Here is a 27,048-nt window from a genome sequence, read left to right on the forward strand (position 1 = left end):
GGATGCAAAGGAATAGCTGGGAAGGGAAATGATGTCCATATTTTTATTTAAAATGGGAGAAATAAAAGCATGTTTGCTTACTGAATGAAAAATTGCTAACTTAGGAAGGATAAAGAAGAATTGCTGGAGCAGTGTTCTAGAATAAACAAGAAGGGATGGGAGTAAATACACAAGTGGAGAAAATTAGATAGCAACATGGGAAGTTCCTTTACAAAAGCAGGCATGAAGGCAGACTATGTGAGTGCAGACAGCAGCAGGTGGTGGTGGGAGTGTGTAGAAGTTCTCTTTTGACTTCTTCAGTTTTCTCAGTGAAGTAATAAGCAAAATCATTAGCTGAGTATTGGTGGTTTGAGAGGAGAGGAGAAAGAAGTCTAGGAAAGTGGGAGAGTTAAAGGGACTAAGAACAACTGTTCAGGGAACTACATATAATTCAATATAGCTAGAGCAATCCCTTCAGTAATGCTTTCATTTCTATAATAATATATCTGTCTATTTCAGAAGACTACATACTTCTGGAGTACACAATCCATGAATATTCATCTTTGGTCCCCTAGCCCTCAAAATAATGTCTGGCACATAGCAGGTCCTTGATAAAAGAATGTGGAATGATTAAATAAGCAAGCCACCCCCTAATGGAGGAAAGAGCCTTTATTTTTCCACCAATCTGGCAACATAATTTCCATATGTTAAAGTTTTGATCACAGCCCAACTCCTGAAGGAAATTTTCCTTGTCTAAATGAAAAAGATACAAAGAATTACCATGACATGATTCAAACAATATACATTTTCCAAAAGGAGGTATAAATTCATTAGGGAATCATAAGCACTGAAAAACTAAACCAGATCAACCCCTCACTTCACAGATGAGGAAAATGAGGCCAAGAGGCTTATGCAAAGTCAGTCAATCTACTATTAAAGAGCTTCAATCGAAGGCATCACAAATTCTACAGATAGAAAAGCCAAAAACAAAAACAAAAAAAAGCTTACTTTGCCATGTTTTTCCTTCATGGCATTACTTTGGTTGTCTGTTTCTGTCTTCTTGGTATCATCTTTTGGTTGGTCTGCCTTAGCTTTGTTTTCCTCAGCAATTGAGTTTTTCTCAGTTGCACTACTTGAATTATATTCCCACTTCACAAACTTCTCTTCTACTATGCCCTTCAGCTGAAAGTCATCCATTCTTTTTGGGTCAAAGCCTTCAATCTATATAAAAAGGCATTCCAAATTGGTAGTGGAAAAATTATTAAAAAAAAAAACAAAAACAAAAAGGTGGACAAACAAACAAACCAGAATTCCAGCTTAAAATGTTTGAACAGAGCACTCTGTAAGAGCAAACTACATATATACATGCACATATGTCACAAATTCGTGCTTACCCAACTTCCAAGTAAGCAAGGAAGAAGAGGGGGTTTTCTTTGTTGTAGAAAAAACATCACCATTAAAGCAAAACAGTAAGAAGGGATTCCACCATCAGTTTGGGAGTCAATATAGCATAACTGCAAAACAAAGGGGGAGAAATTACTGCCATCAGCTTTAATTTTCTTTGTTCCCCTCATAATATAGATTATTTTTCCTACTATGATCATTGTAAAACGTTTAAACAACGAAAATTATAAGGAATGACCTGAAATCTCACCACCCTGAAATAACTATTAACACATTGGTGACAATCTTTCCATTCATTTCTTTATTGCATATAAAGTCATATATATATTTTAGTTAAATGGAACATCATACATAGTGCTTTTACTCTGTACACATTTTTAAAATATTATTTTACCTTGCTTCTACTTCTGCCTCAATGTTAACAATCGTCTATAAACTTTCATGCCTTTTTCTACACTCTAATAACCATATACAAATGTATTCCTATATATTTCTATTTTCTATATAAATGCAGGAAGGATTTTGTTTTATGTCATTCTCTTACCAAAATTGTGTATTATACACATCTGTGTATTATTCTTCTCCCTTAACAATATACTAACAAAGTTCCTCTAAGTCAATTAGTACAGATCTAACGTATTTATTTATTTTCCTAACATATTTTTAAATGCTTAAATTATAGTCTATGATCTGGATGGCTACTAGTAATCGCCCTACCCAAGGACATTCACATTTTGTTCCCAATTTTTGCCACTTCAGGCAATGCTGTTTCATCCTTATATATATTTCCTAATTACTGGTGCTTATTTATATGAACTATTTTCCCAAGATGTGTTTGCTGGATTTAAAAATGTGTGATAGAGGGGTGCCTGAGTGGCACAATCAGTTAAGCATCCATCTCTTGGTTTCAGCTCAGGTCGAGGTCTAAGGGTCATGGGATCAAGTCCCATGTTGGTGTCTGTGCTTAGCGCTGAGTCTGCTTGGGTTTCTCTCTCCCTCTCTGCTTCTCCCCACCCCCACGCTCGCTTGCACTGTAATAAATAAATCTTAAAAAATAAGTAAATAAATAAAAAATATGTGATATATTTGAATTCTAATAAGATTTTCCAAAATCACTAAAAAATTCCTCTTTTCACCAGTAACATGAGTGTACACATAACACTTTCCAACATTAAGTATTACCACTTTAAAAAAATGTCAATGGAGGGTGCTGGGTGGCTCAGTTGGTTAAGCGACTGCCTTTGGCTCACGTCATGATCCCAGGGTCCTATGATTGGCCCGCATCGGGCTCCCTGCTCGCATCAGGTTCCCTGTGGGGAGCCTGCTTCTCCCTCTCCCTCTCCCTCTGCCGCTCCCCCTGCCTGTGCTCTCCTGCTCTGTCAAATAAATAAATTTTAAAAATCTTAAAAAAAAAAAAAATGCCAATGGGATGTGTGAGATATAATTATCTAATAATTATTCAATTTGAATTTCCTCAGTGTTAAGAGATTACACAATTTTCATGTTCACTAACCATTCAGACTTGCTCTTTGCTGAACTGCCTATTGAATCTTTTGCCAATTTTTCTATTTGTATACATTGCATATCAATTTACATTACAGTTAATAATCCTTTAAATCTGATACATGCACTAGAACAATGGTATTTTTCCCAACCTGTTTTTATTTTGACCGTTATCATATAAAATATATTAATGTATATATAGTTAAATATGCTTTTGCTATATAGCTTCTAGGTTTCCTATCATGGTAAAAAAGTTTCCCCAAACCACAGTACAGATACATACTCTTAAAACTTTCTCCTAAAATGTTGATTTTTCATTTAAGTAGAATTTATTTTTGCATTTAGTGTCCTAAGGATCCAACATTATTTTCTTCAAGAAATATACAGTTGTTCACTGAACTCTACCTATGAAACTAATAATACACTACATGTTAATTAATTGAATTTAAAAAACACAAAATTAAATTTTAAAAAAATACAGTGAAAAAATAAAATAAAAAATAAAAAATATACAGTTGTGACAGAACCACTTATCAAGTCATTGTTTTATCACTGAAATGAAGTATTTTATTTTTTTCATATATTAAAATTTCATTTACACTAGGATCTACTTCTGGGCCTCCTATTCTGTTCCACAAATCTATTTGTCTATTCCTATGCCAAAGGCATATACTTGAGTAAGCAGTTTTATAGTGGTAAAGTAGGTCCCCTTCATTAGTGTTCTCCTTCTGAATTCTTTTGGCTATTCTCAAACATTCTTCCATACTAATTTTAATACCATTTTATCAAATTTTTAAAAACTCTTGGTAATTCTAATTGAAATTACTGTACATTTGAAAATTAAATTAAGATGATTTTACATTTTAGGGGTGCCATCTCCTTATCTAAGAACTTTGTATCTTTGCATTTTCCAAAAATTCAGTTCTCATCAATTACTCACTTCCCCTAAACTCTCATAACCAAAACCTTTACAAGTCTTACCTCCAAAACTTATCCCAAATCTGTCTACTATGCTTTATATCCATTCTAACCTAGCACAGACCATTATCACCTCTGGCTGATCTACTACAGCAGCCTGATTAATGGGCTCCCTCCTTGTATTCTTTATCCCAGAAAGATCTTTTCAAAGTATAAATCCCATCAAGTCATACACCACTTTTAAAACTGCTTTCTCACTGCAATTAAAATCCAAATTCCCGGGATGCCTGGGTGGCTCAGTTGGTTTAGCGGCTGCCTTCAGCTCAGGTCATGATCCCAGGGTACTGGGATTGAGTCCCGCATCGGGCTCCTTGCTCAGCGGGGGAGTCTGCCTCTCCCTCTGCTCCTCCCCCTCTGCTCAAGCTCACTCTCTCTCTCGGACAAATAAATAAAATCTTGAAAAAAAAAAAAAAATCCAAATGCCTTACCACAGAAACATTCACTCTCACTTCATTCCAGCCACTCCTGCCTTCCTTTCTGTTCCTCACAAGCTCTTTCGTACCTTAGAAGCTTTGTACTACCTATTTGTTGGATGCTATTCCCTGAGACTTTCAAGTAGCTGGTTGCTGCTGGTCTGAGTTTAAATATCAATTCCTCAAAGAGACCTTCCCTAACCATCTGGTGTAATGTCACCCTCTTATCACATCATCTCATTTTTATAGCTAAAATCTATCAGATATTGTGTTACTTATATATTTATTTACTGGCTGATTCTTCCACAAGTATGCAAGCTTTGTGACAGCAAGACTCCGTATGTCTTGTTAGATATTTCAAGCACCTAGAATAGTGTCTGGGACATAGGAAGCATTTAACAAATGTTTGCTGAATAAACGAATTTGTTCAGATTTCATTTTTACCTTTCAGTAATATAAGATTCTCTCTGTACCTTTATTAAATTTATTCCTTAATATTTTATAATTTGTGTCACTATCACTAAGGAATATTTTTCCATTTCCACTCTACCAGGTTATTTCCATGACAAAGAAAACCTACTGATTATTTTATGTTTATATTGTAACTTGTCATCTTACAAATTCTTTTTTTTTAACAAATTCTCTTATTAATCCCAACAGTTTTCTTACTAAAGTTGTATAGATATACAATCATATCGTCAAAGAAATTTTATTATTTCTTCAATATTTACATTATTTCATTTTCTTATTGCATGTTTAAATCTCCCAAAACAATGTACGACATTACTGGTGAACACCTCTGTAATACTCCTAATTCTAAACATATTGCTTGAGTAATTCACTGTTTAGAATGATGTTTGTTATTTTTTTTAGTAAAAAGTCTTCATCAATTTCCTTTACTAGTTTAAGAGGGTTTTTTAAATGAAAAACATGCCTTTTTCAGCATCCATGTTTTTTCTGCTTCAAATTGTTAATATAATAAATTATGTTAACAGATTTCATGATATTAAACCATTCTTATACTCCTGAAATAAATCCTGTATAGTCATGGCATATAACCTTTTGATACACTAATATATTCTACTTGTTTATATTTCATTTAGACTTTTGCATTTACGTAAGTAAGACTGGTCTTATACTTGGATTTTTTTTTTAATTTTTGTTTTTATTTTTTATTTAAATAATAAAGATAATAATCACTAAAGTTTAATGCCTTGGCAAATTTAAGAATACAGGGGCTCCTGGCTGGCTCAGTCAATAGAACATGACTCTTGTACTTGGGGTCATGAGTTCAAGCCCCACGTTGGGCATACAGCTTACTTGAAAAAAAAAAAAAAAAAAAGAATACAATTTAAAATGAAAGGATAAAAAACACTTATAAAAAGAGCTTCAATTTTTCCACTAGAATAAATTCCCTTTTATCCCTAGAGTCCTAGGACAGGAGGTATGCTGCCTAATGACTAAGTCAAGTTAATTAGAAACTTTTTGGTAACTGTAAGGAACTGTTCGTGTATGCTGTTAACATTACTAGACATCTCACAGAGTAATAACATTTAGGGAGTTTACAAGAGAGCTCTTCAAACACAGGGAGGGATCTTCTAGCCAAGCTGTGGAAACAACCTAAATGTCTATCAACAGATAAAAAAAAGTCGGTATACACATACAATGGAATCTTATTCAGCCTTAAAAAAGAGAATTCTCCGTTTGCAATAACATGGATGGACCTAGAGGACATTTTGCTAAGTGAAAGAAAACAGACACAGTAAGACAAATGCTAATCTCCGTTATGTAGAATCTAAAATAGTCAAACTCATAGGAGCAGAGGTTAAAATGGTGGTTACCAGAGGCTGGGGAGAGAGAAATGAAGAGATTTTGGTCAAGGGATACAAAATTTCAGTTATATAAAATGAGTAAGTTCTGGTGATCTAATGTATATAGCATGGTGACTATAGGTAACACTACTATACTATATACCTAAAATTTGCTAAGAAGGTATGCCCCAAGTGTTCTCACCACACACACAATAAAGGTAACTACGTGAGGTAACAGGTTGGTAATCACTTCACAATTAATACATATATCAAATTATCAAGTAGTACATTGTATTTTTTTTTTTTTTTAAGATTTTATTTGTCAGAGGGCGACTGGGTGGCTCAGTCGTTAAGCGTCTGCCTTCGGCTCAGGTCATGATCCCAGGGTTCTGGGATTGAATCCTGCATGGGGCTCCCTGCTCAGTGGGGAGCCTGCTTCTCCCTCTCCCACTCCCCCTGCTTGTGTTCCCTCTCTCACTGTGTCTCTCTCTGTCAAATAAATAAAATCTTTAAAAAAAAAAAAAGATTTTATTTGTCAGAGAAAAAGAGAGCACAAGCAGGGCGAGTGGCAGGCAGAGAGAGAAGCAGGCTCCCCACTGAGCAAGGAGCCCTATGCAGGACTCGATCCCAAGACCCTGGGATCATGAATGAGCCAAAGGCAGATGCTTAACCAACTGAGCCACCCAGGCATCCCAAGTTGTATTTATACATAGAATAAAAAATAAAAATTTAAAAACCCAGGGAGCTCTTTTTTCCTTGTAGGAGATTATTTTTTTTATTACCTGTCAGTTGGTCCTCAGAACCTTTTTAATTTAAGTATAATTGACATACAATGTTACATTAGTTTCAGGTATACAACATAATGATTCAACAACTCTGTATGTCATGCTATGCTCACAAGTATATCTACCATCTGTTACCACCAATACTATTTTTTAAGATTTTATTTATTTATTTGAGAGAGAGAGAATGAGATAGAGAGAGCATGAGAGGGGGGAGGGTCAGAGGGAGAAGCAGACTCCCTGCTGAGCAGGGAGCCCGATGTGGGACTCAATCCCAGGACTCCAGGATCATAACCTGAGCCTAAGGCAGTCGCTTAACCAACTGAGCTGAGCCACCCAGGCGCCCCACCAATACTATCATAATACCACTGACTATATTCCTTATGCTATACCTTTCAGTCATGAAACTTATTCATTCCATACCAGAAACCTGTATCTCCCATTACTCTTCACTCATTTTTTGCCCATCACCCTACCCTCCTCTCCTCTGGCAACCACCAGTTTGTTCTCTGTTATTTTGTTTTTTAGATTCCACATAAGTGAAATCATATTGTGTTTGTCTTTCTCTAACTTATTTCACTTAGCATAATACCCTCTATGTCCACCCATGTTGTTGCAAATAGCAAGATCTATATATACACACACACACAAACACACACACACACCTTCTTTATACACGCATTTATCAATAGACACTTGGGTCACTTGCATATCTTGGCTATTATAAATAATGCTGCATAAACATAGGGATGCATACATCTTTTCAAATTAGTGTTTTCTTTTTCTCTGGATAAATACCCAGTAGTGGAATCACTGAATCGAATGTTATTTCTAATGTTAATTTTCTGAGGAACCTCCATACAATTTTCCACAGTGGCTGCACCAATTTACATTCCTACTAATAAGAGGGTCCCTTTTACTCCACATCCTCGCCAACACCTGTTATTTCTTATCTTTTTGGTAATAGCCATTCTGACTCGGTGTAAGGTGCTATCTCATTGTGGTTATTTTTTTAATTTTTTTTAATATTTTATTTATTTATTTGAGAGAGAGAGAGAGACAGCAAGAGAGGGAACACAAGCAGGGGGAATGGGAGAGGAAGAAGCAGGCTTCCCGCTGAGCAGGGAGCCTGATGCGGGGCTCAATCCCAGGACGCTGAGATCATGACCTGAGCTGAAGGCAGACGCTTAACCATCTGAGCCACCCAGGCACCCGGAGCACTCTTTTCTAAGAGCCACTTTAGGAAAGAAAGTTTATAGACCACATTTTTTTTTCCCAAGTGAAAATAACTTATTTGAGGGCGCCTGGGTGGCTCAATGGGCTGAGCCACATTGGGCTCCCAGCTCAGCGGGGGGCCTACTTCTCCCTCTGACCCTCTCCCCTCTCATGCTGTTTCTCACTCTTTAAAAAAAAAAAAGAACTTATTTGAATATCATTTACATTCTTCTAACACAGTCTACTTACTTGAATTAAAAAATATGAGAAAACTGACACTATTTTATGATTACTAGAAAATTAGGGCATAATTAAGAAATACCATCCAAGGGGCAACTGTTTATTCTTTCATCCATTATGAAACCAATAACCTTCCCAGAGTTGATACACTGAGTTTCCTGAATGACAGCTGTATTTCATGTACCAGCCTCATCCCACACTCTGAGAAACTTTGAGTTTTTGCACCAGTTCTTATTCCTGTTGACTTACTGTTGTTTAAATAGTCTCAGTTGCCAATTAAAAAAAGTGTCTAGCATTTTAGAGTTCAAAGTACATTCTCATGCAATATCTCATATCACCTTTGACATAATCTCTCCAGATGGAAAAACTAAGGCTCAAGTGAAATGTCTTGCTCAAAAATCACATAAATACTTATAAAAACTAGAGTTGGAACTGGTTTATTCCATCTCACAGCACTAAATTTCTATAGTATGCTAGGCACAAGGGATAATGAAATAAACAAGGAGAGGTACTCACTCTCCCTCAGTCTGGTTCAGTGCTCCCAGTCACTTCCAAGGGTTAAAAATCCCCTTTCTGAAGAAACTGGGCCATGCATGTATTCAATAAATACTTATTAAATGCATACTAAGTGCTGGCATAGTTAAATAAGCAGCACTGGGACCATCAGTGAATAAATAAAACAGTTTTCCTCACTAAGTTCACAATTTTCATGGAAGAAAATTAAGAAAAATAAATATATGTATGTCAAATGCTATGAAAAAAATAAAGCAGGGTAAAAGCAGGGAGAATGATGAAGGCAATGTTATTTTATATAAGGTGATTAAGGGAACTCTGACAAGGTGAAATTTGAGCACAAACTTGAAGGAAGTAAAAAAGTGACCATGCTGGAAATGTGGGATAAGAACATTCTAGGTGAAGGGAACAGCAAACGCAAAGGCCTTGAGTTGAAACAGCACCAACCTTAGGATTTCTGACTGTTACTTACTTTTCAAGCTGTTCCTTACTCAACCAACCAGGTTGGGTCTGCCCCAACCCTGAGTTCAATCCTCTTATCAGAGTCCAAACAAAAAATTCCAAAAAGAATTCTCTAGCAGTTTTTGCTCTCATTTATCATTCCACCACTATCCCCTTAATCCATCTTCTTTGTACAAGACTGAAAATTTGCTCATCACTAATATAACAAGACATGAATACTACACTAATTAAAAACATATACAGAAAAGCTATACTCTCTCTAGTCATTTGGACTGATAACGGTAATTACTTTATTACTCCTCCTTACCTCCATACCAAAGAAATGACTATAAAGGGAACCAGAGCCTTTAATAATTCTAATTTAGGAAACAACTGATTCTCAGCAGTTACCCAGTCAGAAAGTGCTGTAGGTTATCAATAATTTAAAGGAAAGAGAATAATGTTCTAAGGCAGAGATGGGAAAAAAAGATGCTAACAAAAAAACCTTGTAAACCCATGCATTAACTTATATCTTATAATTTTAACTCACATTAAGAGTGAAAACTTGAGCCTCATTTACTATGTGAAAGAGAATATTTCTGTACTACATAAAAGGAGAATAACAAATCAATTACTCTATGTCTGTGAGACTGTTTTATTTTCACGTCCATAATCAGAACCTGCCACATCACTTTCCATCTAGCACGGATAACCACTTTATCCCCAATATTAAGATTTATGTTACATGTTAGTGCAGGAAAAAGCCTGAGTTACTTCAAGACAGATACTTTTTTCTTCTGCTTCACTTACCTTAGCCCAGTAGCGAAAGGCTAACACCAAGGGAGTAAAGACAGGTTCCAACTTGCCAAGAGCAGCAAGTAAATCAGTAGTGAGGCATGCCATATCATTTCCTGCACTCACTCTACAAAGCAAACCACTGTGAATGAGGAAGAAACAAATTTCACTGTATTAATACCTTAAAAACCAGAATATTCCAAATCCTATGGCTATACTTTCTAGTCACCATAATTTTTTTTGCATTTTTTATTATTATGTTCAATTAGCCAGCATTATAGTACACCATTAGTTTTTTATGTAGTGTTCAATGATGCATTAGTTGAGTACAGCACGCAGTGTTCATCACCACACGTGCCCTGCTTAATACCCATCACCTGGTTACCCCATCCCCCACCGTCTCCCTTCTGTAACCCTCAGTTTGGTTCTTGCAGTCCAGAGTCTCTCATGGTTTTCTTAGTCACCATATTTTAATACCTAGGAAGTCATAATAAAAATAAGAATTTCAATAAACTGAGAGCTAGCTGAAAACTAAAAATCATTTCCATCACTAAAGTTCCATATAAAGATGTTTTAAATATTCATTTGTACTTCACAAATAAATTTCAACCTTATTTAGTATTTAAATTCATCAGAAATTACAAAATTAGTTTTACATCAAAGACATTGATTTTATCAATGTCAAGTGGTGCAACATATCTTCCCAGTTTATTCTTTTTGCTTTGCACAGGATAAAAAGAAAAAAATGAAATGCTGAACTGACTAGCTACACTTCTTGACCCTAATTTTTCCTATCCAACTTTTCATGATTTTATTGCTACTTTCAGATTAGAAAGGATGTATGTATTAACCCACAGGTAATGCTTATGTGTAAATGAAAATAGGAGCTACCTTAAAGGGGTGACAGAATTATAGCAGAGATATTTTGGTGGCAGGGAGAAGAATGTATCTGAGGTTCCACAAACAGGTAATTTGACACAATGTGGTTACAAAACAAAAAAACAAAAAACACTAGAAGTTAGAAGTCAGAATACTTCCATTCCCATTTTACTCTAAATGATGTGAATTTGGTCAAATCATTTAATTTCTCCAGGTCTCAATTTTCTAATTAGAAAACAACAAAGTTGAATTAGATCTCCATAGATCCTTTTAACTTTGAATAAGAAAATACAGTACTCTTAAAATTTAAGATATATAGGTTACTTTTCAATAAAAGAACCTTTAATTATTTCTGTATTGCTTCCATGTCTCCCACATTGATCTCAAATAGGATTATTTGTTTCCTTTTTCACAGGCACATTGCTGAGTCCTATAGACATCTGACTAGAAAGGCAAGATTAGTCTTCAGTGACTCTTTTTCAGTGAACTAAAAACTAGATTCTAAAAAACTGTGAGCTCCTTGAGAAGAATGGCTATTTCTTATTTATGTTTGTATCCCTACAGCAAAGTAGTACCTAACATACAGTAAATGTTCAATACTGTTGGGTGAATGAACTTGAGGAAAAAAATGAAAAGTTTTGCCTTACTGTGTTTTGTTTTTAACTGGTAATTCTATTTCTTGTTCACATACTTTTAGTAAGCTTTTATTTTTAATAACTAGAAACTAGCTTAGTTATATTAATCCAAAGAGAAATCTAAAACAAAATTTTCTGTCTTGGAAACGTTCACTGCATACTTGGTTATTGTTGTTATTTCGAAAAATATTTTCTATTCATTGTTACCAACCTTTTCCGATCTTTGCACACCACAACAGGAACTTTGGCGTGAAAATCAGATTCCACATCTATATATAATACTAATAAAGAAAAAAATAAACCAAGTAAGATAATATCAACAACTCTCAAATATTTACTCTAGGATAAAGATTAAGCAATAGTATCCTTCTAAAAATCACTCGCATTGCTTCTGTGATAACACACACTTCTCATTATGAGCATCAACCCAACAGAATCTCTTACCTCTCTTGGTATCATTTGCTGTATATCACAAACCACAGGCATAGTTCAAAATATTGTCCAAAAATTATAATCACCTTAAGAAAGGACTTAACATGTCTAAAAGTTTGAATATTTCCTAATAAGTATATAATCTAGTCAGTTATTAAACCTTCAAAAAAATATGGCAAACAACAAACACCACTTACTTCTATTTCCGAAGAAGTCATGAAATGAGAACCTACAATTCTCTGACAATTTAATTCTTTTAAATCATCCATGCAAGTAAAAGGCTAACTCTGCTGGCCCCATTTCCTATTAATATATGAAGAGTCTGCCAAATCAAAGCTCTTAAGGAAGAAGATTTGGTAAAGCACACTTCCACTCTGAAGTCTTTCTCTACATCTCCCAGGTAGGCCCCATGTCATAAATATTTAGTCTAATGAAAATAGATGTTTTAATACTATTTCATTTGAGGTTTAAAGAATCTCTCTTAGTAGTACTTGTTGGAATTATTAATTTATTAAAAAATCATGTGCTGGAAATCTATATGCCAGGAATTGCATTATGTGTGGTAGATATGACAATGAATAAGACACAAAGAGCTCAATTATGGGTTTGGAATAAAAATACAGAAACAAATCAATCCTGTAGATGACAAGATAGAAGTCTTAAAGGAGTACAATGAAGGCATAAAGGTGGCTGAATAGTATTCCATTGTGTGTGTGTGTGTATATATGTACACACACACACACACATATATATATACAACTTCTTTATCCATTCATCTGTCGATGGACATCTTAAAGAGCGCACATGATGTAATGAGCACTGGGTATGATATGAGACTGATGAATCACTGAACTCTACCTCTGAAACTAAAAATACACCGTATGTTAATTAATTGAATTTAAATTAAAAAATAAACTAAAAAAATTTTTTTTAAAGGGGCTAATAATTTTTTAATCAAAATGTATTTTGTAGGGCGCCTGGGTGGCTCAGTTGGTTAAGCGACTGCCTTCGGCTCAGGTCATGATCCTGGAGTCCCTGGATGGAGTCCCTGGATCGAGTCCCGCATCGGGCTCCCTGCTTGGCAGGGAGTCTGCTTCTCCCTCTGACCCTCTCCCCTCTCATGTGCTTGCTCTCTGTCTCTCATTCTCTCTCTCTCAAATAAATAAATAAAATCTTTAAAAAAAAAAAAAAAAGTATTTTGTAAGCCTATGTTATGTGACTTAAGATGATCTAGTCATGTATTTAAAATACATTTGCAGGATGCCTGGGTAGGTCAGTCAGTTAAACATCTGCCTTCGGCTCAGGTCATGATCCCAGAGTCCTGGGATCCAGTCCCGCATCCAGCTCCTTGCTCAGCAGGGAGCCTGTTTCTCCCTCTGCCTGCCACTCCCCGTTTGTGCTCTCTCTCAATCTCTCTCTCTGACAAATAAATAAAATCTTTAAAAAATAAATAAAATACGTTTGCTAGGTTGATACTGTCCACTGATTCTAAAGAAGTAAAAGCTCTATGTCCACCTCTTATCTGTAATATGCTTTAGAGTTTTTTGCAATCAGAAACAAATATTAAGAAAAAAATGATACTAAAATCCCTTTACAAGATTAACTGGACCAAATTATTCCCTTAAAAACTTAGGAAAATGGCCAACAAGAAGCTGACAAATAATCAAAAACTGACATGGAAGAGAGAGAGAAAGGAAGTTCAGAACTGACTATGAAGTCAATGACAGGGTAAGGCTAAGGTCAGTAAGCTATCTCTTCTAAGCCAAACTGCAAATATTTTTGCCAGGTACTTATGATTCATAAAATTTAAGATGACAATAATAATAACAATCACACAGCAAGACTTTAATAAGAAGTTACTATAAACTAAGCACTTCTAAACTGTGGCTTAGCCCATTTCATTCTCACAATAATCTTCTCATCAAAAGATAATAAAAAATATATATACATATATAGCCATTTTACAGATGAGAATACTGAAACATTAACACTTAAATAATTTGTCAAAGGATATAACCAATAAGTGGCAGAACTAAAATTTGAGCCCAGAAAATCTGGCTCCAGATCCTGAGCTCTTAAGCATTTACTTTTAACAAGAAAAGCAGTAAATAAAAAAACAAGAAAATGATATTCCATATTGTACTACATGACCTAGGGCCTGGTTTAACACAGCTGGAATTTTAAAAAATTTTATTTTAAGATGTATTTTTACCTATATGAATGTCCATTTTACACCAGAAGCAATCCAGACAAGGCAGATATGAAAAACATTTAATAGGTATGATTTGGTTGATGTAATATAAATGATTAGTTTAATATTAAGTGGAAAAAAAATAATGCATGCCCCCATTTTTCCCCACATCTCTCCCTAAATCATCCTTAATCAAACAACCTCCTAATGATTACAGGTTTTCTGTCTTTTACACAAGGAATGCCCATAATATTCAAAGCTAACATTTTTAAAATTACCCAAAAGGCAGTACTTTTTTACATATCAACTTTAAATATACTTTTGATCTAATGACATATAAATTTTGTAGCACACCTACTATTCAACAAATACATAAGTATATGTATTATAATGACCCAAATATGCTATGAGCGTTAGTTTAACTTGGTTAGCCATATATAAACAACACATTGCATGTACCCTTAAAGAATTTTCTTTAGAAAGACAAATTAAAAAAGAAACTCACCACTTTTTTTTAAAATCCCAAGCACTTGTATCAGTAGATCTGGATGATTCATCTAAAAGATTTCAAATTAAATCAATATACTACTTTCATAGTTCAAGTTGCGTATTTTAGAGAGAATTCAATTTCATTAAATATTTAAATAAAATCATGCTCTGTATCTTAAAATAATGAAAAAAATAGTTTTACTTTTAACAAATCTTGTTCATAGAAGTAGAATCTAATAAATAATGTAGTGCTATTATTCCAGCAATATTCCTAGAATTAATAAATTCTTAGTATGAGAAAAGATTCTGGAATTTCACAGCAAAACAAATGGGAAAAAAATCAGTTTACCAAAAAACTGTTAAAGAGAAGTTGTTGAGATAGGAAATTTAAGAGGTACTGATACTGGCAGTATGGTCAAAAAGCTTAGATTAAATACTACTTTAACAAGCTTGTCAAAGCTTAGTTTAATATGTACTTCACTATTTTAAAGTATTTAATAATCATATGCTAATTGTAAGTAAATGATTATATCAAATGAGAAATAAAACATCAAACTTTCACCTAAATTGAACCGCTTTGAGCATTAAAATTATTTTAAAAAATCAATAATACATGTAAATCGATCATTTTAAATGTTTCATAGGTCAATAAATAAGTAATGTTAGCAATGTTAGTTACTACTTATTTAAAAAGTACCCACAATGTACCAGACACACTACCCAAAAATGCCTGGTATACAGCATCTCATGTAATATAAAGTTATTATCCCTGTTTTGGAAATTAAAAAACTGAGTCTCAGAAAGGTCAAGTAACTTCCTCGTTGCAGCCACGATTTGAACACAGATGTATGATTTCAAAGCTCTTTACACTTTCTATACTGCCTACTACAAGCAGTAACTATTCAACATAATCAAATATGTATAAGCATTTTCCTTTGTTTTTTACTGCATTCCTCTGCTTTCTTCTTCCTCTCCCTTATTTCTTTACTCCACCTATGTCTAACACCTAATAGTTTCCAAAAGCAACCTTTAATTACGATAGTAACACTCTACAAACCAGAGTTTTATAGTCCCCTACATCTTCTCTAAAAAGATAATCAATTAAAAAAATACCAAGTACTAGGTTAAGAATCACATAGAAAAAGGTTTTTCTAATTACTTACCCTGGGAGGAAATTTTATATCTATATTAACATCACTATTTTTCAGAGCAAACTTAGTCAGAGATGAGCCATACAACCTAAGTGAACACTCTGGAAATAAAGGAAAAAATATCAAAGCATGAAACAGAGTGCAAATAGGGGAAAATTAAAAAAACAATGGTAGAAAAATGCATATATTTTAATTGTGTCTTCCAATTCTAGTTATAACATTTATAGAAGAATGACATCCTTTCTAACCTATCTAACAAAATAATAAAAATGTTTCTCAATTATGGGGTTCAGGGACAAAGGAAGAAATTACTTATAAAAGTCCAGTGTTTAAACAAAATTTTAGAATAGTTCATTTAGGAATGACTAGAAGTATGTTTAACATTTAATCTGTAACAGTAAAGAATGCACTAACCTAGGTACAGCTATTGTCATAAACTACATTTATTTATTTTTAGATATTTATATTTATGTAAGAGAGAGCACTAAAATGGTGAATGGATCACAGACATTCAATGCCAATGCTCTTTAAAAATACAAAGAGAAGCCTAGTCACCTGAACAAAGAAACAAAATCCTGTGGCTTTGAAGGGTTCACAAAACAAAATATATAGGAATAGTAAGATACAACCTACATCTTTTTCAGACTATTAAATATGTTATTTCAAAAGTCATAATAAGGCAAATTTTAAAAGGATCTCACCAGAGGGCAAGTTGAAAAATAACATGATTGGAACTACTCAGGCAGGCCAGGTGCAGTTTCTTAGAAAATGTGAGCTCATACTCATTCATATATATAAAAGTCTACTTTTCAAGCTCACAAAATGTCTAAAAGTCACTGAAGTCATTCAGATTATAAAAATTTCATTTCTATTCTTAAAATAGTAAATTATTTCTTTTTTTTAAAGCATCTTTTTTTTTTAAGTTATTTAAGTAATCTCTACACCCCATGTGCGGCTCTAATCCACAACCTGAAGATCCAAGAGTCACACGTCCTTCCAACTGAGCCAGCCAGGTGCCCAATAGTAAATTATTTCTGTATACAATTTATATTAGTATTCAATGTTTTTTCATAGAAAACTGCATTATTACAGAAGTAATAAAGAGAAATCAAATTGTTTTCCATTTTTAAATTTCAATTTTACATTCTTATAAATCTCACAATGGCTCTATATAAAACTATAATTTGTCAACTGTTCAATACCCTTTGGTGGTGAGAAATAAGTCTTATTTAATAGACATAAATTAAATACTGATGCAAAAAAAATAGCAGGAGCTAAACAAATATAATCTTTATATAAATGTCTACAATAAACCTGGCACAACTCGTGCTTACACCAAAAACATAAGCTTTCTGTAAAGAAAGAGCAGAATCAAAAAGAAATAAAAGTGCAGATTTTACTTCTAATGACCCCACTTAAACAAATTAATTTTTCCCCAACATCAGGCCAACAGGAATCTTATTAAGTGACTGGCTGGAATGTATATACTGAAAATAATATAACTAAAATGTCCACTCAGAAGTCAAAGATACTGAAAATATAATATTAAATATATGACCTTTAAGAAATTTTCCTGTATCTGACATTTTAAAAATTTTCTTATTACAAAAATTATGCTATGTCATAACTCATTTTCCTTTCCTGAAATATTTCCCCCAAAAAATCACTTTTAAAATAATTAAATTCATCTGCTTTTAAGATAGAGAAACAGAAATGAAAACATTAAGAAATTTACACTAAGTTCAACAGGAAGCAAGGGGAAGAGCTGTACTATTTTAAATATTAAGCATAAAGTATATTTTTACCTGGTAAAAATGTTGTTATCACCTTTGACATTTCCTCAACAATTTCCTGACGGACTCTGAGGTCATCATCTGTTATTCCATGTTCTTTTGCTAATTCAATAACTGCAACACTTAAAGCAGCCAGGTGGGCAGGGGTAGGAGGTGGCAGAGAACGAAGCTCACTTTCTTCCTGTTTTTCCTATTAGTGTAACATTTAACAACAACGTAAAAATTTTTTTCTATTTTAATGTTCTTACATTTAGGATAGAAAGACTATACAAATGTATTAACTCAACAAATATTCACCTTCTATGTGCCTGATTCAAGACACCTAGGATATGGAAGTGAACAAGACAAAAATCCCTTCCTTTGTGAGTAAGTATTGGAAGATTGAGGGGTCCTTTGGGGCAGGTTCCTATTAAACATTAAGAAAATAAAATTTGGGGCGCCTGGGTGGCTCAGATGGTTAAGCGTCTGCCTTCGGCTCAGGTCATGATCCCAGGGTCCTGGGATCGAGTCCCGCATCAGGCTCCCTGCTCCTTGGGAGTCTGCTTCTCTCTCTCTCTATCATGAATAAATAAATAAAAATCTAAAAAAAAAAAAAAGAAAAGAAAATTTGTTCTACTTTACTGTCTGCATAAATTCTGAAATGCTACATCAAAGCCAAAATATTTTAAGTACAGCACTTAGCTGATAATTTTGTGGATAATTTTGTTATAGCAAAGAGATTGTTTTAGATGTAGCAGAAAGTCTTGAATCCTCTCTGATCTGCGTTTTAAATGGTCACAGGAAAACATCCTAGACACCATCATCACATTTGTTATACTGCCTACCATTTACAATTGATTTCTGTCATTTTATCCAATGCTAAGCCAAATGTTCCTCAAAACCCTTGATTCTACTAAAAGTTTGAAACCCAATTTAAACCCAAATCTAAAGAGGGACGAACTATATTATATATACACAATGATTTTTTTTTAAAGATTTTATTTATTTGACAGAGAGAGACAAAGCAAGAGAGGGAACACAAGCAGGGGGAGGGGGAGAGGGAGAAGTAGGCTTCCCCGTGGAGCAGGGAGCCCGATGCGGGGCTCGATCCCAGAACCCTGGGATCATGACCTGAGCCGAAGGCAGACGCTTAACGGCTGAGCCACCCAGGCGCCCCACACAATGATTTTTAAAGATTAATTTTTTTATTCTGATTTTTAAAAAAATACATGCTAATTGCAAAAGCTACATAAAACACAGAAAATACAAAGAAAATCATCCATGATCTAACATCATACTATTTCCTTTACTTTTTTTTTTTTAAGATTTTATTTATTCATTTGAGAGAGAGTGAGCAAGAGAGGGGTAAGGGCAGAGGGAGAAACAGACTCCCCGGAGCCTGAGGTGGGACTCAGTCCCAGGACCCTGAGATCATAACCTGAGCCAAAATCAAAAGTCAGACACTTAACCAACTGAGCCATTCAGGAGCCCCTTCCTTTATTTTTTTTACCATAACTGAGACCATACCATTTCTTTAATGTTTTAATAATGGCATTTTCTATCCCCACATTTCAGTCAAGAGACATTCTCTTATTTTTTGAGACATGTAGCTCCCAACAGATCTAAAAATCAAAAGTAGTTTATTCTCTTTTCTCTACCCCCCACAATATAGTTAAACAAAGACTTTGGTCTATTTCTAATTTTATTCATTGTTACCATATTCAGTCTCAACATAAAGTTTACCTATATCTTAGGTAACATAAGGGGTAAGACAACCTCATTTTTATAAGTTTCTGTGAATATTTCTGCAATCTTAATTATAATCTAAATCTTAGGTGAGTGTCTAAAGTTTTCAGGTATATTTTTTTAGGATTCATCCAAGGTATTAATAGCTACACACTTAATTAAAAATTAAAAAAATTATATAAGATTAACAAGCAACACAACTATTTTATATATGTAGAACTACCAAAAAATTCTCTGAACTATATTGCTAGATTGTTATGGAAATAAAAAGATAAAAAACAATAAATGAACATAGTCCTCTACCTACATTAATAAGCCTATCCTACTTCCTTCTTTTTTTTTTTTTTTTTTAAGCCTATCCTACTTCCTTTAGAATACTGTTCCATCTAACAATCTCACTGATATCCTCCTATCATTGATCATCCTCATACATCCTATCGTAAGTATGACAGAGATAATAGACAACAGATAAATAAATGTATACTATCAGGTCAGGTAAAGCTATGAAGAAAATCAAACAGGGTAAGACTATAGACTGATGGGCAAGGGTTATTATTTTAGAATACAGTGGACAAAGAAGGCCCCTCTAAACAAGTAATGTTTAGCAGAAACCTAAAAATGAAAGAGAGAGACATTTAAATTTCTGGGGGAAGAGCATTCCAGATACAGAGAACAGTAAATGCAGAGACTTGGAGGCAAGAAAGTACCTAATGTTATTTGAAGAGATCAGTGTGGCTAAAGGGTTAACAAAGGGGTGATTGGAAGATGATGAGGTTGAAAAGTTAACTAGAAGCCAAATATCGTATGACCTTATGAAACTTGATAAGGACTTACATTTTATTCTAAGTTGGGAAGCCAAAGAAGGGCTATGAGCAGAAAGTAACATGATATGACATATTTTAAAAGAGCAATCCTGGCTGATAAATGAAGAATAATAGACTGTATGGGGGCAGGAAGGAGGGCTAAGTTGGAAGTAGTCCAGGTGAAAGACGGTGGTAGCATAGACTAAAACAGAAAGAGTAGGAGTGCTTGGTTGGCTCAGTCAGTAGAGCATGCAACTCGGACCTCAAGGTCATAAGTTTGAGCCCCACACTGGGCGTAAAGATTACAAAAAAAAAAAAAAAAAACAAAAAACAGAAAGAGCCGAGTGTATGACAAATGACTAAATTTGGAATACACAATGTTTTTGTTTGTTTGTTTGTTTTTAAGATTTTATTTATTTATTTGACAGAGAAAGACACAGCAAGAGAGGGAACACAAGTAGGGGGAGTGGGAGTGGGAGAGGGAGAAGCAGGCTTCCCGCCGATCAGGGAGCCCAATGCGGGGCTCAATCCCAGGATCCTGGGATCATGACCTGAGCCGAAGGCAGACACTTAACAACTGAGCCACCCAGGCGCCCCGGAATACACAATGTTTTGAAGGTAAATTCTATAGAATTTATTAATAGTTTGAATGTGGGGTGTAAATGAGAGAGATAAATCAAAGGTGCTTGTCCTAGACAACTGAGTAAATAAATGGTGGTGCCTTCTGCTGAGATGAGGTAAGTTCTGGAAAGTTCTGGAAAGAATCAGTTTAGGCTAGGAAAACGTGCCCAAGAAGCAAGAGTCTCCTAATGAGTCTCCTATTTCCAGCCTTTCGTCCTTTTTCCTATTCCCCTTACTTCCACCAGTTAGTCTCCTACTTTAAAACTTTCAATGAATCCTCAACAGAATACCAGCAAACCAAATTCGGCAAAATATTAAATAGATTATACACCATGACAAGTACAATTTATTCCTGGAATGCAAGAATGGTTCAACATACAATAATCAATCAATGTAATCACCTTAACAAAATGAGAGAAAAAAAATGACTTGATTATCTTGATCAATGCATAAAAAGTATTCAACAAAATTTAACACCCTTTTGTGGTAAAAAAACAAAACAAAACAAAAAACAAACAAACAAAAACACTCACCAACTAGGAATAAAAAGAAACTACCTCCAGATAATAAAGACCTATTTGAAAAACCCACAGCTAACATTATACTCAGTGGTTAAAGGCTGAAAGCTTTTTCTCTAAGATCAGTAAAACAAGTCAAGAATGCCCATTTTCACCACTTCTATTCAACATATTAGAAGTGTTAGCCAGAAAAAGAAATAAAAGGCAATTAACCTGGACAGGAAGAAATAAAATTATCTCTATTCACAGATAATAATCTAGCATGTAAAAAAACCCTGAAGATGCAAAAAAACTGTTAGAACTAATGAACAAATTCAGTAAAGTAGCAGGATACACATCAACAAACAAAAATCAGTTGCATTTCTATACACTAACAACAAACAATCTGAAAAGGAAATTAAGAAAATTCCATTTAGAATAGCCCCCAAAAGAATAAAATACTTAGAAATTAACTTAATCAAAGAGATGAATGACTTGTACACTGAAAACAGAACACTGCTTAAAGAAATGAAAGAAGACATGAATAAACAGAAAGACATCCCATGTTCATGGATTGGCAGGCTTAATATTGTTAAGATGTCAATACTACTCAAAGGAATCCACAGGTTCAAAGCAATCCCATCAAAATCCCTTTAATTTTTTTGCAGAAATAGGAAAACTGATCCTAAAATTCACATGGAACCTCAAGGAACCCAAAATAACCAAAACAATCTTGAAAAAGAACAGTTAGAAATTCACATTTCCTGATTTTGAAATTTACTATGCAGAGCCACAGTAATCAAGACAGTATGGTACTAGCATAAAGACAGATGTATAGGCCAACAGAATAAAACACATAACCAAGAAACAGACACTCATATATATGGTCAAATGATTTTTAATAAGGGTGTCAAAACCATTCAATGGCAAATGGGCTGTCTTTTCAACAAATGGTGCTAGGAAAACTGGATAACCATATGCAAAATGGACCCTTATCTTACACCAAATATAAAAATTAACTCAAAATGGATCAAAGACCTAAATGTAAGAGAAGAATTATAAAACTCTTAGAAGAAAACAGAAGAGAAAATCATTGGCAATGACTTCTTGGGTACGAAACAAAAAAAAACCACAGACAACAAAAGAAAAATCACACAAATTGGAATTTATAAAAATTAAACTTCTGGGTGGCTCCTGGGTGGCTCAGGTGGTTAAGCATCCAACTCTTGATTTCGGCTCAGATCATGATCTCAGGGTCATGGGATCGAGCCCCACATCAAGCTCCAAGCTCAGCTCAGAGTCTGCTTGAGATTCTCTCTCCCTCTTTCCCTTCCCCTACTCATGCTTGCTCGTGCTGTCTCACTAATAATAAATAAAATCTTAAAAAAAATTAGACTCCCATGCATCAAACAACACTACTAACAGAGTAAAAAGGCAACCCACAGAATAGGAGAAAATATTTGCAAATCGCATACAGGATAAGGGATTAGTATCCAGAACATAAAAAAAACTCCTCTAAAACTGTGAACAAGAAAACCCAATTCAAAAGTGGTCAAAGGACTTGAAAAGACATTTCTCCAAATACAAATGGGCAGTTAAGTACATGAAAAGGTACTCAACCTCACTAATCACTGGGAAAATGCAAATCAAAAGGACAATGAGATACCAATTCACATTAAGATAACTATTATCAAAACAAAAGAAAAATGCAAGAGTTTTATAAATGTGGAGAAACTGAACCCTTGTGCATTGCTAGTGGGAATGTAAAACGATGTAGCCACTGTGGAAAATAGCATGGCAATTCCTCAAAAAATTTAACATATATTTACCATTTGGTCCAGCAATTCCACTTCTGGGTCTATACACAAAAGAAATGAAAGCAGAAAATCGAACAAGTATTTCCTCTACCAATGTTGATACCAACATCATCACAATACCCAAAAAGTAGAAACAACCTAAATATGAATGGATGGATGGATGAATGGATACACAAAACTTTGTATATACATAAAATGAGCTATTATTCAACATTAAAAGGAAGGGAATTCTGATACATACTATAATATGGTTGAACTCTTGATCTTAGTTCAGGTCTTGATCTCAGGGTCGTGAGTTCAAGCCCCATGTTGGACTCCACACTCAGAGTGGAGCCTAGTTAAAAAAAAAAAGCTTTTTCAGCATCTACTGAAATTATTTTTTGGTTTGTTAATATGATAAATTACAGTGATTGGTTTTCTAAACCAACACTGCCCTCCTGGAATAAAGCCCCACTTGATCATAATGTATTTCTTCCTTAATTTTATTGTTAGATTCAATTTGCTAAAATAATGTATAGAATTTTTGCATTAAAATTCATGAGAAATATAGCCTGAAGTTTTCCTTTATTGTATTGTCTTTTTCTGGTTTTGGTGTCAGAGTAATGTGGGACTCATGGACTGAAATTAGGAAGCATTCCTCCTCTTCAGTGTCCTGGAAGATGTGTAGAACTGGTACATATTATCAAGTATCCCAGAGATCAAAAGTAACCTTTTCTTTCTTTTTTTTTTTTTCCAAGTTCTTTTTTTCTTTCCGTCTCATTTTGGATGGTTTCCATTGCTATATGTTCAAGTTCACTAACCTTTTCTTTTGTAAGGTCTGATCTACCATTAGTCCTACTCAGTGTATTTTTCATTTTAGACACTGTAGTTTTCATGCCTGTAAGTTCAGTTTTAATCTTTTTTATAACTTCCATGTCTCTATTTGATTTTTGGAATATCAGGAATATAGTTAACTGCCTTGATGTCCTCCTCTGCTAATTCTCTTGTGTCAGTTCAAGGTAGTTTTGATTGGCTGATTTTTCTCCTCATCGTGGTATGTATTTTCCTGCTTTGTTGTATGCCTTATAATCTTTGAATGCCAGACAATGTGAACCTTTTTGTGGTGATAGATATTTTGTATTTCTATAAATACCCTCACAAGCTTTGTTCTGTAACATTAAACCCTGAAAACTGTCCTTTTGGGTCTTGCCTTTACAATTCTTTAGTTGGGGGTAGCCTGGGTGGCTCAATCAGTTAAGCTTCTGCCTTTGGCTCAGGTCATGATCTCAGGGTCCTGGTATTGGGCCCTACGTCAGGTTCCCTGCTCAGCAGGGAGTCTGCTTCTCCCACTCCCTCTGTCCCTCTCCCCCTCCCCATTCATGCTCTCTCTCTCTCTCTCTCCCCCTCTCAAATAAAATCCTTTTAAAAAATCTTTAGCTGGGATCAGACTGCATTTAGTTTCTATATATTCCCCACTCTTAAAACAAGATCCTTCTGGGTACTCTATCCAATGCCCATGAAGTATGAGTTTTCCAGTCTGAATAGTGGTAAAGTACTATTCTCAGCCGTATGTAAGCATCAAGCACTATTCTAATTCCTTAGATGATTCTCTCCCTGGCTTCAGGCAGCTTCCTCGCATGCATGTACCAATCAGTACTGTGCTAAATACTCTGAGGGGGCTGTCTTTATATCTATGGATTTCTTTCTGTATAGCTTTCTCTTTTTTGTTATTCTGTCCTACAAACTCTAGCCACCCTGGATTCCCTGGAATCAAGTTCATCTCCTCAACTCTGGGAGTGCACTGGTCTCCCCTTCCTATAATGCAGTATGGAAACTCTCTCAAACTAGAGTAATCATTGGGCTAATCTCATTTGATTTCCATTCGCTGCCTGAAAACCATTGTTAGCTATTTTTATCCTTTTTTTTTCCTTTGGTTTACTCAAGAGTAAGGGTAAATCTAGTCCTTATTATTACAACTTCAACAAAAGCAGAAATCTAATACAGCTGCTTTTAAGTTTTTTTGTTAGTTTTTTTGTAATGTCCTAAAATTTCCTTAAAATGTATATAATGTCTTTGGTTTTCTTTGTAAGTTTCCTGTTTGGAATTCCCTGAGCTTCCTGGAATTAATGATTAGCATCATTCAAAATTTCTTGAAATATCTCAGTTATTATCTCATAAACTACCAACTCTATCTTTGTTCTATTAAATATTCTGAAGTTCTAATTAAATCGAAATAACATGCTGACAAAATTTTAATTTCTCTTCCGAGTTCCTGATTTTCTTCAATGCATTCATTTTTTTCAAATAAGACATATTGAGCACCTACTGTGTGTCAGACACTGTCCTAACCAATACAGAAACAAAAATAAGTAAGAAATAAAACCTGCCCTCTAGAATACTGAAGTCTAGAAGAGGAGAGAAAGCAGAAATGCACAATACAATATATCCAGTTTTCTGATCAAGCAGCTCTGCAAGCACAGAGAAGGAATACCTAATCCAGACTTGTTGGGAAGGTCTGGTAAAAGAATATTTCTCAGAGAAAATGCAGACACTTAGACATAAGCAGAAGATTATATAGTATTACTATTACCACTGTGAAGGGTGCCTAGGTGGCACACTCGGTTGAGCATCCGACTCTCGGTTTTGGCTCAGGTTGTGATCTTGGGGTTGTGGGATAGACCTCTGCACTCAGCACGGAGTCTGCTTGGGATTCTCTCTCCCTCTCCCTCTGCCCCTCCCACTTGTGCTCTCTCTCTAAAATAAATAAACACATCTTTAAAATATATATATATTACCACTTTGGAAAAGAAAAACTTAAATAGCTAAAATAGTAATAATTTTTTAAAAACACATTATTCAGGGGCGCCTGGGTGGCTCAGTCATTAAGCATCTGCCTTCGGCTCAGGTCATGATCCCAGGGTCCTGGGATCGAGCCCCACATCAGGCTCCCTGCTCCATGGGAAACCTGCTTCTCCCTCTCGTACTCCCCCTGCTTGTGTTCCCTCTCTCGCTGTGTCTCTCTGTCAAATAAATAAATAAAATCTTTTTAAAAAATTATTCATATCTATGTCTATGAAATGTTCTAATAAAAATAACTGAAAAATTATGAATTCCCAAAGTCTAGATTATAAGGCCCTGCATGGTCTGGACTTCTATAGCTTTATCTCACATCATTTTCCTCCTATCTCTCTTTGCCCCAGTCATAATAGACTCTTTCTGTTCCTCATATGCCATGTCATCATTCACCTTTTTGCCTTTTTTTTTTTTTTTTTAAAGATCCACCTATTCATTTTGAGAGAGCACACAAGCACAAGTGGGGTGAGGGACAGGGGGAGAAACTTTCAAGCAGATTCCCTGCTGAGCTCAGAACTGACTCGCACTCAGTTACATGACCCATAAGATCATGACCTAAGCCGAAACCAAGAGCCAGATGTTCAATTGACTGAGCCACTCAGGCACCTTTTTGCCTTAATTTTAAACTACTACTTCAAAGTTCAGCTCAAATGTCACTTTCTCAGAGAAATGTCCTTGTTGCAGATTAAGTAAAATATCCTTGTACACTTCCTTAGCACCACATTTCTCCCTTTAATAAAACTCAATATACTTAAATTCTTTTTCAGTGTATGCCTTCACCAATACTTTAGAAACTCTGAGGGTAGGAACCACAACTATCTTATTCACCACTGACTAGATCTAGCACATAAAAACTCAATAAATACCAGTTGGACTAATTGTATTTAACAGTTTCTTTTTTTTAATTAAGATTTTATTTTTAAGTAATCTCTACACCCAACATGGGGCTTGAACTTACAATCCAGAGATCAAGAATCACATGTTCTACCAACTGAGCCGGCCAGGCACCCCTGACAGTTTTAAATTTAAGAATCAACATACTTTAATATGAACAGACTGGTCTCTGAAAAAGTTCCCCTCCTGACCACCTAAGATAAGAAAGGCAATCA

General features: G+C 34.8%; 1 protein-coding gene across 9 annotated transcripts in view; it reads right to left on the reverse strand.

The window, feature by feature from the left end:
- The window catches only part of TUT4 (terminal uridylyl transferase 4), a 125,198-nt gene that overhangs the window by 44,918 nt on the left and 53,232 nt on the right, over positions 1–27,048 (reverse strand). For all 9 annotated transcript variants that reach the window (XM_081816933.1, XM_081816938.1, XM_081816932.1 and 6 more), the window contains exons 5-11: positions 17,657–17,834; positions 15,864–15,952; positions 14,717–14,768; positions 11,800–11,869; positions 10,090–10,216; positions 1,374–1,493; positions 988–1,200 (exon numbers count right to left, since the gene is read on the reverse strand). In XM_081816933.1, the coding sequence (XP_081673059.1) occupies positions 988–1,200; positions 1,374–1,493; positions 10,090–10,216; positions 11,800–11,869; positions 14,717–14,768; positions 15,864–15,952; positions 17,657–17,834 (849 nt within the window). The remainder of the gene's footprint in view (positions 1–987; positions 1,201–1,373; positions 1,494–10,089; positions 10,217–11,799; positions 11,870–14,716; positions 14,769–15,863; positions 15,953–17,656; positions 17,835–27,048) is intronic.

Source organism: Leptonychotes weddellii, chromosome 4, assembly GCF_054177405.1.
Source record: "Leptonychotes weddellii isolate Sample4059 chromosome 4, ASM5417740v2, whole genome shotgun sequence".
Lineage (NCBI taxonomy): Eukaryota > Metazoa > Chordata > Mammalia > Carnivora > Phocidae > Leptonychotes > Leptonychotes weddellii.